Source organism: Alexandromys fortis, unplaced genomic scaffold, assembly GCF_014885135.2.
Source record: "Alexandromys fortis isolate MF-2015 unplaced genomic scaffold, M_Fortis_MF-2015_v1.1 scaffold_26, whole genome shotgun sequence".
NCBI lineage: Eukaryota > Metazoa > Chordata > Mammalia > Rodentia > Cricetidae > Alexandromys > Alexandromys fortis.
Window position 1 is genome coordinate 14,476,437 of NW_026067894.1, and position 13,395 is coordinate 14,489,831.

A 13,395-nucleotide genomic window follows, 5' to 3' on the forward strand; every position below is an offset into this window, starting at 1 on the left:
AATTATAAAAAAATACAGATGAATAGATAGTCATTTATAATCAAGCTTGTAGTCATGCTAGTTAGGTTTTCTAGATATACAGAGATATATTTCAGATGAATAGGTATTCTTTAAACCTTTCAAAGACTAACAGAATATGGTATTTAAAATGTTTTAAAAACTTTGGACTTTTCATGACAAGTGAGACTCATCTCCTGGCAGCAGCATCTACTTCAAGAGGATGATGGGCATTGAAGAGGCTCCTTATGGAGTTTGTCAGCCATTTGGGCAAGAAACTGCTCTTGCTGGGACTGCTTGATGGTACGCTGTATAAACTGGACATGTAGGACCCACAAAAAAAAAATGACTGCTAAAGTTGCCTAAAGAAGGTGAGACAGTCCTTCAGGGTTCCTGCTTCATATTATCTGCCAGACATTCTGCAGGACACAGAAAAAAGTGACCGACAAACTGCCAGTATTGACAAAACTGTCTTTAAAACTTTCTGCTTCATAAAAAAGTCTGCCAGATGCTATGAGCCTGTAGGCTTAAGGTAGATGCCCAATGTTACAAAAAAACTTTGGGTGACTGTCCAGGCAGCGAGATGTCTCTGTCAGTTCTAGAGATTTTAAAGTTGCTTACAATGCACTTCCTGCTTACGTAGGTAGTATTATATGCTTCTAAAATCTTTAATGGAGCTAAAAAAAAGATAGTTATAATTATAAAAAGTAAATATAAAACTTTAGACTCACAAAAATAAGATAAATATTTTCCGTAATTTTCCAAATGTAAATGGACTAAATATTTTAACTATAATTCTTGCTTTATAACTGTTTTCATTAAATGTAATTTTAGTATGTTAAAGTTAAAACCTTCCATTTTGTTTAGACAGAAAAGGGGAGGTGTGGGATTCCTTTCAGTAGGCTGTGAATATGTTTTATTACCATTGGTTAATAAAGAAGCTACTTTGGGCCTATGGCAGCACAGAATAGAGCAAGGGGGGATTTCCAAGCAGAGATAGAAGAGAAAAGAAGGGGATTCAGGGAGATGCCATGTAGCCGCTGTAGGAGACAGATGCTGGATGGAACCTTCGTATAGGCCACAGCCTGCTACCACATCTGACTTTTTTTTTTAAAAAGATTTATTTATGTATGTATTTTATTTATAAGAATGCTCTATTTGCATGTATACATACATGACCGAAAGGGCACCAGAGAGAAGTCAACAGATCCCTTTATAGATAGGTTGTAAGCCACTTGTCCTTGCTGGGAACTTGGAACCTCTGAGGAGCAGGCAATGCTCTTAACTAATGAGCCATCTCTCCAGCTCCAATTTTTGTTTTTTATTTATTTATTTATTTATTTATTTATTTATTTATTTATTTATTTATTTATTTATTGTTTTTTAAAGTAAATTTATTACTCATTATCGGCAAATATTTGATTTGTACACTTTCTTATATACCTATGTACTTAGGGTCATATTAAAAGTTCTTAGACAAAGTGGTTCACAAAGTAGCTTTTTTTTATTTGTTGAGAATGTATAGTGTTCTATCTGCATGTGTCCCTGTAGGCCAGAAGAGGGCACCAGATCTCATTATAGGTGGGTGTGAGCCACTATGTGGTTGCTGGGAATTGAACTCACAACCTCTAGAAGAAACAGTCAGTGCTCTTAACCTCTGTACCATCTCACCAGCCCCAACTTTTTTGTTTTTAATTGATAATTTTTTTTCATACAATATTTTCTGATTGTGGTTTCACCTCTGTCATTTCCTCTCAGATTTTCCAGACTTCACCCATCTAGCTCCTTGTCCCCTTTCTCTCTTTATTTAGGAAAAACAAACAAACAAAAACAAACCAGGCATATAAAACAAACCAGAATTATATTTAAAAAAACAAAAAGCATGAAAAAAATATATATATACAGAGAGACACAACAAAACTCTTAAAAACACAAAATTGGAAATCATACCATACAAGCAAAAGACCAGTAAGGCCGAAAAAAAAATTAAAAAAAAAGTGCCTGAACAAAGCAATATGAGACAGAAAATTTCTAAAAATACCATTGAGTTGTATTTTATATTGGCCATCAACTGCTGGGCATAAGTGTGTTATGTATATCTAGAGAAGCTCAGTTGGAAGTGTGTTATGTATATCTAGTGAAACTCAGTTGGAAAAGACTAATTTTTCCTTTGAAATGATAGTCAGTTGAAGATAGCTCATGTCCACTTCCTCTTTCTGCACTGGAATTCCATCTGACTTGGCTGTGTGCAGGCCCTATGCATGCTGCAACAAACCTGTGAATCCATGTGCATTAGTCCTGTTGTGTCTACAAGACCCTGTTTTCTTATTGTTCTCCTTTTCCTCTGACTGCTTGAATCTTTCTGTTTCCTCTTGCATAGTTCCTGGCCTCTTAGGAGAAGGCTTTGGTATACCATTTAGGACTCAGTATTCTAAAGTCTTTCACTCTGCACATTGTCTAGTTGAGGTTGTTTGTTTAGTTCCTGTCTACTAATAATGACTGAGACACTGATGGGTTTGTAGAATGTTTCTGCATATTACATGCTACTAATACACATATTTATTAATATATTTGCCTATGCTACTGGCTGGATTTTTACATGAGGTAGAAAGAATGTGGCTATTTTTCTTTTTGAGATTGTGAAGCCTTGCATTATACATGGTATAAGTCTCTTCATTTTCTTGGAAATTTTAAAATTTCTTCAGAGCTGAATAGTGTTCTGTTTTATATAATACAGCAAATTTTCATTATCCATTTATCTGTTGATGGATAAATAAGTTAAGTCTAATTTTTTGCTATAGTGAATAAAGCAGCAGTATCCGGGCTTACAAACATTGGCTTGCAAATATTTCTCTATGGTAGGGCATGGAGTTTTTTGGGTGTATGTTTGAGAGTGAGATAGGTAGGTCATATGGTAGTTTTTGAGAAATTTCCAAACTCCTTTCTACAGTTGCTATATTAATTTGTAACTCCATCAACAGTGAATAAGGGTTCTTTCTCTCCATAGCCTCTCCAACATTTGTTGTCAGGTTTGTTGATGGTAGACAATCATTCTGACTGGGGCTATCTCAGAGTAGTTTTTCTTTTTGTTTTGTTGTTGTTTTTTGAGGCAGTGTTTCTTTGTGTAGCCATGACTGTTTCTGAACTAGCGCTGTAAACCAGGCTTCCTCGAGCTCACAGAGTTCAGCCTGCTACTACCTCCCAAGTGCTGGGATTAAAGGCATGTGCCACCACTGCTTGGCTTTTTCCTTTTTTCTGTTTAAGTTTTTTTAAATGTTTGTTTATTTTTATTAATTTTAAAATTATTCTCTCATACTACATTTCAATGAAAGTTTACTGTCCTTCATGTCCTCCCAGTCCCTGTCATAGGTATTTCCTCCCCCAACCCAAAGTAGTTTTATATTTCCATTTCATTGATGACTAGGGATTTTAAAAAATGGTCATTGACCATTTGTACGTGTGTCCGTGTGTGTACTTGTGTGTGTTTTATTTATTTATTTTTATTTTTTGGTTTGGTTTTTTTTAAGATACGATTTCTCTGTATAGCCCTTGCTGTCCTGGAAATTGCTTTGTAGACCATGCTGGTATCAAACTCAGAGATCTGCCTACTTCTGCCTCCTAAAACTGGGAATAAAAGTGTGAGCCACCATGCCTGACAGCCTTGTTTTACATATGGGTCCTTTATTATATTCCGTTGGTCTACCCCATACCAGTATCAGACTGTTTATCACTTTAGCTCTATAGTATAATTTAAGATCAGATATTATAAAACTGCCAGTGGTATTTTTACTCCTTAAGAATGCTTTGGCTATTTGTGATATTTTGTGGTTCCATGTGAATTCTTGTATTTTTTTCTATACCTGTGAAATACGACATTGGGATTTGACTTGGTATTGCATCAAACTTGTAAATTAATTTTGGTAGTATAGCCATTTCACAATATTAATTGTACCAATTTAGTAGCATGGATTATCTCTCTGTTCTCTAGTATCTTCTGTGGTTTCCTTTTTTAGTATCTTGAAGTTTTTGTTTTTAAAAGTCATTTCTTTGGTTAGATGTATTGCTAAATACTTCTGTGGGGGGTGTTATTTTGAATGGAATATTTTCCTAATTTCTTTTTTCAAAAATATTTATTTTATATGTATGAATGCTTTGTTTGCATATATGTATGCACACCTAGTATCCAAGGAAGGCAGAAGAGGGTATTGGGTCTTTTGGAAGTGAAACTAGAGGTCTGAACCATTGAGCCATCTCTCTAGCCCAATAATTTATTTTCTTGAGAATAGACTGTTGGTATAAATGAAGGCTATTGTTTTTTATTTGTTTTTTTTAATATTGATTTTGTATAATTGATATTGCTTGCCAGCTTCAGTTAATTATTAATGGATGTTGGGAGTTTTGATAACATCTATATTTTGTAGGTAATATTGCTATGTGGTTGATTAATGATGGAAAGAAAAGTTGGGTAGTAAGGGACAGTTAGGAGCCAGGTTTTCCTGTTTTTAATATTTTCATATTAAATTTGAAGATTCTAGTGTTTTAAATATATTGTGCTCAATGTACTTTGTTAAATCCCCAAAAAATACTTCTGAAAATCAGAAATTGCCAAATAGCATAGTTATTTAGAATTAATTTGGAGTATATTACTAAACAGTAAAAGTGGCTTCATATTGAAATACACAAAGGTGACCTTCTGATATCAGTTTGTATCGCTTATCGGTGTGATTCTGGCTGTGTTAGTGTTCTCTTCCAAAAATGTTCTATCATTAAGTCTCTGAGAAATGTTGTGGCTCATGCTTGAAATCCCAGCACTTGGAAGGCTAAAGCAAAGCAGAGTACCATGAATTCTAGGAGTAGTGGCTTCTGCTTCATTCCAGCTCCTTGTCTGTTTTAAAGACCTAGAATTACTCCATACTTGACTCTACTTGACTAGGTCCCACACACTCAGCAGTAGCCACCACTGTAACATGGATGACTTTGATTTTAAGAATAGCACTAGCCACCATTGTAACATTAATGACTTTGATTTTAAGAATACCAAATTTTGGGGCTGGAGAGATGGCTCAGTGGTTAAGAGCATTGTCTGCTCTTCCAAAGGTCCTGAGTTCAATTCCCAGCAACCGCATGGTGGCTCACAACCATCTGAAATGAGATCTGATGTTCTCTTCTGGCCTGCAGGCAGACACACAACAGAATATTGCATACATAAAAAATAAATAAATAGGGCTGGAGAGATGGCTCAGTGGTTAAGAGCATTGCCTGCTCTTCCAAAGGTCCTGAGTTCAATTCCCAGCAACCACATGGTGGCTCACAATCATCTGTAATGGGGTCTGGTGTCCTCTTCTGACCTGCAGGCATACACACAGACAAATGTTGTATACATAATAAATAAATAAGTATTTTAAAAAAATAAATAAATATTTTTTTTTTAAAAAAGAATACCAACTTTCTTCTGGTGAGTATAAAGGGATTCCAAAAAGTAAGATTGAAATATTTGAGAATAATGATATTTTTCTCTCTCTTTTTTTTCAGTTTGAACAGAAAAGTGATGCAGTTTTTGATGAAATTGTAGAGAACTGTAAGTACTATTTGAGAAAAAAAATGGTTATAGTTAGGCTATTTCTGGATTCAGCATTTAACCATTAGGGTGTTTAGTTAGTGTTGAATTGTGGGATGGTCCAGTTCAATTTAGCCTCAATGTCATTATGTTGAGGTGTTTAGATTCTTTTTTATTTTTTGCAAATATTCTTTCAGTTTTTATTGTGTTAAAACATAGCAGTACTGTGCTGATATGGATTGTATAGCTTGTACTTATTTTTTTTCTCTTTAAAGCTTTTGCTTAGTTTGCAGTCTTTTTAGATGTTGTGTGATAGATTATAAAAGTAATACATTCAATTGCAGTACAGAATGAATAAAGTGGAAAGTAAACATATTACTATTTTCAAAAGATTTAACTAGCCTTAAGAGTTTAATATATATCTTTCCAGACTTTTTCTATGAATGTATACATGTGTATGCTATATGAGGTTTATGTTCAGGAACCACATGAATATTATTCCTGCTTTTTTTGTTCAACTGTATAGACATCTTTCTGTGCCCATGGCTATAGACCTATTGTATGTATCCTTTTAATTGCTACTGAGTATTTTATTACAGGGCTGTAATGTAACTAGCTTCCTTTAAGTAAACATATAAACAATTTTAAATTTTTGTTATAAACAATACTGAATATGTTTTGCTATCTACACTGCTTATTTGTTCAAATATTTTTTAGGATAAATACAAAGAATGGAATTGAGTTTTACAAGATGTTCATACTTGTTTATGTATGGGCAAATTTTGTCATCTAGAATTCTTTAGGGGAATGCATTTTTTTCTTTACATTTACCTGCTCTTCCATGTTTCTGAGTACCTTCCTTCTCCTTACAGTTAGTTTGGTAACAGTTTTTTTTAGTGGTAACTAATAATTACTAATTCTCCTAGTCTATAATGGGTTTAGCTATTGAATGTTCTATTTGCAAGCAGTAGAGTCTAGCTAGAAGAAACATCTGTCTGTCTCTCTGTCTGTATCTATCTATCTATCTATCTATCTATCTATCTATCTATCTATCTATCTATCTATCATCTATCTGTCTATCTATCGTTTTGAAGATTAAGTCTAGGACTTCTCATAAACAAGTGCTCTACCATGGAATGCTATTATTTCAGCCTCAGAAGAGAAATTTTAGATGTACAATGAAATATTTCACAGTATTTAATGAGGAAGTAAAGAGCAAGTCTTCAGCAAAAGATCATGGACATTGTTTCTTGTAGTGTTCCCGGAAAGCAAGTTTGTTTGATTGACTTTTTTTTGAGACAGGACCTTACTATGTAGTTTGGGCTTCTCTGGAGCTCAGTATATGTAGACTAGGCTGGTCCTGGACTTAAAGAATCTTGTCTGCCTTTTCCTGCTGGAAATAAAGACATTTATCAGTATGCCTAGCTTGATCGACTTTAAACAAAGATTTATTCTTAATTTTGTTTCTGTGTGTGTCTTTGTATGTGCACATGAGTGCTGGTCTTCAAGGAGTCCAGAGCATCAGATCCTTCTGAAGCTGGAGTTTTCAAGTTGTGTAACATAGGTCATGGGAATTGAACTCAGGTTTTCTGCAAGAACGGTACATGCTTTTAACTGCTGAGCTATCTCTTTAACCACTTGATTGACTTAAATTATTTTATTTTATGAATATAGATATTGGCTTGCTTGTATGTCTGTGTATCACATGCATGTCTGGTATATGTTGGATCCTCTGAAGTTAGGGGTGGTTGTCAGCTGTTATGTGTGTGCAATCAAGCACAGGTTCTTGGAAGAGCATTCAGTGCTATTAACCACTGAGTCATCTCTCTGTCCTCTGGAAGTTTATCCTTTTGGAGTTCTAGCTTAATTTTATTTTCTTTTTTTTTTTTTTTTTGTTTAATTGTTTGTTTGTTTTTAAAGACAAGGATTCTATATAAAATTAGAGACAGTCCTGGAACTAGCTCTTGTAGACCAGGCTGGTCTCGAACTCACAGAGATCCGCCTGCCTCTGCCTCCCGAGTGCTGGGATTAAAGGCATGCGCCACCACCGCCCGGCTTCTAGCTTAATTTTATACATTGTGTTTAAAGTTTCTGTCTTGTTTTTATTTGACGGTATGACAAAAATCACATATTGTAAAAGTAAGCTTAAGTCAAAACATTAAGCAGTCCTTTCAATTTGGTAATTCAGTCAGCTAACAGAAATGACAGTATTGTAAACTCATTTGATACTGTTGTCAGTTTTAGTAAAATAAATAATATCCATATATGCTAGAGTGGTATGAATTGATTTCTAGAGTAGAAATTTCCTGTCATTTCTTTTACTTTCTTATATGTATATTAATTTAAAAAGATTATGATTGAACCACCTTGATTTTTCTGCTCATCTTTGAACTCATCGTTGGTGGTCAGAAAGAACCAAATATTAAAACAGCAGCTAGAGTTAATCCCTCCACTATTATAGCTCATTTTCACTACTTTTTTTCTCTACTACATTTTTTAACCAAATAATTTTTAAATACCTCCTGTAAATACACTTTTGCTCGGGTCTGTGTATTATTAATAGAATTCCTACAATAAGATCTGCCTGCCTCTTCCTCCCAAGTGCTTGGATTAAAGACATGCACCACCATGCCCAGCTTCCATTAAAGATTTATGTTCAGTAAAAGTTCTTGAGATACCAGCTCATCATTGAATAACTGCTAATATCATTGATAGAGTAAGGTTCCTTGAGAATAAACTTGACAGATTTCAAAGGAAAAATGAGAGCATTGCTAATTTGTCATGAAATAGTCACTTACATTCAGAACATTTGTTTTGATAATTTATACTAGTTTGTTAAAAGCTATATGTATATCTTTCTCGTTTAAATGGTAAAGAACAGTTTTATTTGGAAAATAAAGATGACACACAACCTTGGTTAAATTATAGAAGGGTCAGAAATATACTGATGTCTTTGAAGATTTGGATTCCACTTACATGCTTCTCATTCTTTCAAAAAATCTATTTTATTAATAGGGAAATAGTGAGTTTCACTCTTGTTATATATTTCTCTTATTTATTTTTAATTATAACTTAAATTTGTTATTGTATGTCCAGAGTAGGGACCAGGTGTATCACTATACACATGGGAAGGGCAAAGGACAACTTTGGATTTGACTTTTTTTTTCTGTTCACTGAAATGTGGGTTCTAGGCATCAACTCAAATCTATAGACTTGCTTAACAAATGTCTTTCCCTGAGCTACCCAACTACTTCTGTCTTGTCTTTTTGAAATAAGATTCACTGTATCTCAGGCTGTAGCCTCGAACTGTATAACCTAGACTGGTCTTAAAAGCTTGCCTCTCTTGGATTGGAGAGATAGCTCAGAAGTTAAGCGCACTGACTGCTCTTCCAAAGGTCCTGAGTTCAGTTCCCAGCAACCACGTGGTGGCTCACAACCATCTGTAGTGAGATCTGGTGCCCACTTCTGGTCTGCAGGCATACATGCAGGCAGAATACTGTATACATAATAAAAAATATAAATCTTAGAAAAAAAAACTTGCCTCCAGTACTTCTACCTTAGCTGCTGCTTCTTCTTTGTCATTGTCTTTTTTTTTCCTCCCTGAGACAAGGTTTCTCTGTAACTTTGGAGCTTGTCCTGGAACTAGCTCTGGTAGACCAGGCTGGCCTTGAGCTCACAGAGATCCTCCTGCCTCTGCCTCCCTAGTGCTGGAATTAAAGGTGTGTGCCACCATCACTCGATTTGTCATCATCTTTTTTTTTCCCTTTTTTTTCCCTCTCTTGGTTTTTTTTTTTTTTTTTTTTTTTTTTTTTTTTTTTTTTGAGACCTGGTTTCTATCTATATCCCTGGCTGTCTTGGAACTTAATCAGTATACCAGGCTGGCCTTGAACTCAGAGAGCCACCTGTCTCTGCTTCTTGATTGTTGGGAGGTTGCACCCTCCTCCTCCTACCCGGTTAATTGCTAGGTAAGAAAATGCCCTCCATGGTGGTAATGCATGCCTTTAATCCAGCAATTGAGAGGCAGAGGAAGGTGGACCTCTGTGGGTTCAAAGCCAGCCTGGCCTTCATTTTTTCCCACCAGCCATTTGAAATGTGAAAACAATGTAAGAGAATATCAGGTGTTCTTGAAGTTGGTACCAGGTTTTGTTTACTTACTTCCCTTTGTAGGTGATTGCGTATAGTTTAGGAATGTAAATTCTCAAGTTTTGTAGGAATACAAAATTCAAATCCAGTAGAGCAGTGGTGGTGCACACCTTTAGTCCCAGCAAAGACCGAAGCAGTTGGATCTCTGAGTTTGAGGCCAAACTGGTCTATAGGACTACACAAAGAAACCCTGTGTGGAAAAACCAAAGAAAGAAAGAGAGAGAGAGAGAGAGAGAGAGAGAGAGAGAGAGAGAGAGAGAGAGAGAGAGAGAAAATTAATTCCTGTGAAAATTTCATTTGTTTACACTTTTGGCATTTGTTGTCACCTTAAGTCTGGCACATACTTATCTGTCAGACTTAAAAAATATTAACAAAATAGGTGTTATAATATGTAACTCACTTTATGTGTTGTTATTTATTTTACATTTATTTATATTTGTGTATTTGTGCAGTGTGTGTTTGTTCCACAATGTTTAGACAGGAGCCAGGCTACAACTTGTAGGTATCTGTTTTCTTCTTTTACCATGTGGGTCCTGTGAATCAAACTCAGGTCACCAGGCTTGGTTTGGTGTCAGGTACCATCCTGCTTGTCCTTCATTTTGTTTTCAATTTGTATTTTCTTCATTAGTTATCATTAATAAGTTTTTCATGTATATTGACCATTTGAAAATTTTATGAGATGACTTTTTAATTTGCTGCCCATTTTCTGTTGTTGATCTTTATTGGGTTATGGCAACTCTCTAAATATATGGTACAATGAACATTCTAGTTACTGCAGTAGTGTTTTTACCTCTGTGATATACTTTGCATATGTTGAATCTAATTTTAATGTAGTTGAATGATAATAAATGGATTATTATTTTTCTTTGTGGTTCAAATTTCCCATTTGTTTTATTTTGGATAATCCTGGTTTTAGTTTGGAAAATCCTGGTTTGGAAAGGTAGATATAGGGATTTGAATTATAGTGCAGCTGGTAGAATACAAACTTAGCATGGCTGAAGCCTTAGGTTTATTCTCCTGCACTGCGTGGATCAGGCATGGTAATATACACTTGTAATCAACATTTCCTAAGTGGAGGCAGGTGGATCAGGAGCTCATGGTCATCCTTAGGACATAGCAAGTTTAAGCCTAGTCTTAGATATAGGAGATTTATTTAAAACTAACTAAATAAATTAAACAAGATCAGTTATATTTCAATCAATGATCATTGGTTTTGCCTTTTTAAAAAAAAGATTTATTTATTATATATGTGTAGTGTTCTGCTTGCATACATGCCTCCACACCAGAAAAGGCATCAGATCTTATAGATGGTTGTGAGCTACCATGTGGTTGCTGGAAATTGAACTCATTCCCTCTGAAATAATAGGCAGTGCTCTTAACCTCTGAGCCATGTCTCCAGCCTGGTTTTTCTTTGTCTCCAGCCTGGTTTTGCCTTATTTTTTTGTTTGTTTTGTTTTTTGATGCAGAGTTTCTTTGTATAGTCCTGACTGTCCTGAGACAGCCTGGCTGTATACAGACCAGGCTGACCTTGAACTCACAGAGATCCACCTGTCTCTGCCTCCCAAGTGCTGGTATTATTAATTGACATTTCTTTTGTTGATTGTTGGTCTCTTCCTATGTGTGGAATGTTTATTAAAATTCTTGCTTTTATATGTTTTGGTTGTTTTTTTATTGCCCTTTGCGATGCAGTACAATGAAATCATTTTAACTTTTATCCTTTGTTTTTTGATTAATTTTATTAGTGTTTGTAGTCGCATTTTTTATTTTTTTTTATCTTTTTTTTTTCGCATTTTTATTTTATATTTTTATTCAGTAAATTTGTGTTTTATACTGATACTTTTTGTCATTAAAATATTGGCTATTACCTTCTGACTTAATAATTGTAACATGGCTTCTCTTATTTTTCTTTCTTTTTTTTAAAAATTATTTATTATGTATACAACATTCCTTCCCTGTATGCATGCCAGAAGAGGGCACCAGATCTCATAATAGATGGTTGTGAGCCACCATGTGGTTGCTGGGAATTGAACTCAGGACCTCTGGAAGAGTAGTCAGTGCTCTTAACCTCTGAGCCGTCTCTCCAGCCCCCTCTTATTTTTCTTTTAATGTTTGAACTTAGATTTATCTAGAAGTAATGTCTGTGTGTTTCATGTCAGGTTTTTCTGAATGCCTGTCTCTTTCTGTCCTGTTACCTGTTAATGTAAATAGGTATCAAAATTTCTTGCAATATTATTTGTTAGTATTGATTTTTTATTTATTATAGAACTTAAATTGATTACTTTATTACATGCATTTCATTCATGAAATAGTTTGAGAGTACATAGTACATGGCTCGCTCAATAGAGAAGATGACTTTAGAATGCTGATAGCTGGTAGAATGCTGAGCTGTATATCTCCCTAATCTCTTTCGATGATGTTTTTTTGGTTTTTCGAGATAGGGTTTCTCTGTAGCTTTGGTGCCTGTTCCGGAACTAGCTCTTGTAGACCAGGCTGTAGACCTGCCTCTGCCTCCCAAGTGCTGGGATTAAAGGCATGCGCCACCACCGCCCGGCTTCGATGATGTTTTAAGCAATTGGAAAATAAGGCTATGAAAATATCTGTGCAGTCTTTCGTTTCCTGCCTGTCTCTGCTGTGTGCCATGAGAAAGTAGACATGTTGATGCCTCACCTGTGAGTTCTTTATTGTATATTTCCCCTCAGATTTTAGTGTCTGTCTCAGGTGATAGGATATACACCTTCCATTTCAGCACTTGGAGGCAGAGACAGGTAGATCGAATGAGTTCAAGGCTTCCCTGGTCTTCAAAGCCAGTTCTGGGACAGCCAGGGCTACATAAAGAAATCGTGTCTCAAAAAAGAAAAAAAAAATTAGGATCCTTTTACCATCTATTGTGTGATTTTATTTTAAATTATTTTATTTTATTATGTGTGTATATTGGTATTTTGTCTGCTTATATTTCTGTTTGATGGTGTGGAATCCCCTGCAACTGGAGTTACAGGCAGTTGTTAGCTGCCATATGAAACCTGGGAATTGAACCCAGGTTCTCTGGAAGAACAGCTAGTTCTCTTTAACTGCTGAGCTAATTCTGTAGCCTTTATTTTAAAACAGAATCTCTCTGTGTAGTCCTTGCTGTCCTGGAACTCTGTGTAGACCAGCCTGGCCTCAAACTCACAGAGATCCACCTGCTTCTCCCTCGCAAGTGCTGGGATTAAAGCTGTTTCTGTTTTTTGAGTGCTGATATTAAAGGAGTGGGCACTACACTTGCCTCTAAAGATTTAGTTTTTAAATTTTATGCGTATGGATGTTTCTATGTATGTAAGTGTGCTACATGAGTGCCTGGTACCTGCAGAGACCAGAATGGGACATCAGATTCTGGAACTGGTGTTACAGATGGTTGTGAGTCACCATATATGTGCTGGGAACTGAACCCAAGTTCTCTACAAGTGTATTAAGTCTTCTGCAAAAGCATCGAGTGCCCTTAACTGCTGAACAGTCTCTCTAACCCTTTGTGAACTGTTTTGAAAAGCATACAATTAGGATTTTTCAGTTTTTTTATTTCACACTAATTATCAAGCATTTTACTGATGTAAACATATAAAGGTTTCTCTTTTTCTGATTTTGATTTTATTATGAACTCCAATCTTGACCCCCCGTTGTCATATTTGTTAGTAGGTACCACCCCCCCAATCATCTTTGTAGCT

The 13,395-nt window shown here is 35.4% G+C and overlaps 1 protein-coding gene across 2 annotated transcripts in view; it reads left to right on the forward strand.

The window, feature by feature from the left end:
- Nucleotides 1-13,395, forward strand: part of Zmym4 (zinc finger MYM-type containing 4) — a 120,867-nt gene that overhangs the window by 28,658 nt on the left and 78,814 nt on the right. For both annotated transcript variants that reach the window (XM_050156529.1, XM_050156538.1), the window contains exon 2: nt 5,530-5,575. In XM_050156529.1, the coding sequence (XP_050012486.1) occupies nt 5,530-5,575 (46 nt within the window). The remainder of the gene's footprint in view (nt 1-5,529; nt 5,576-13,395) is intronic.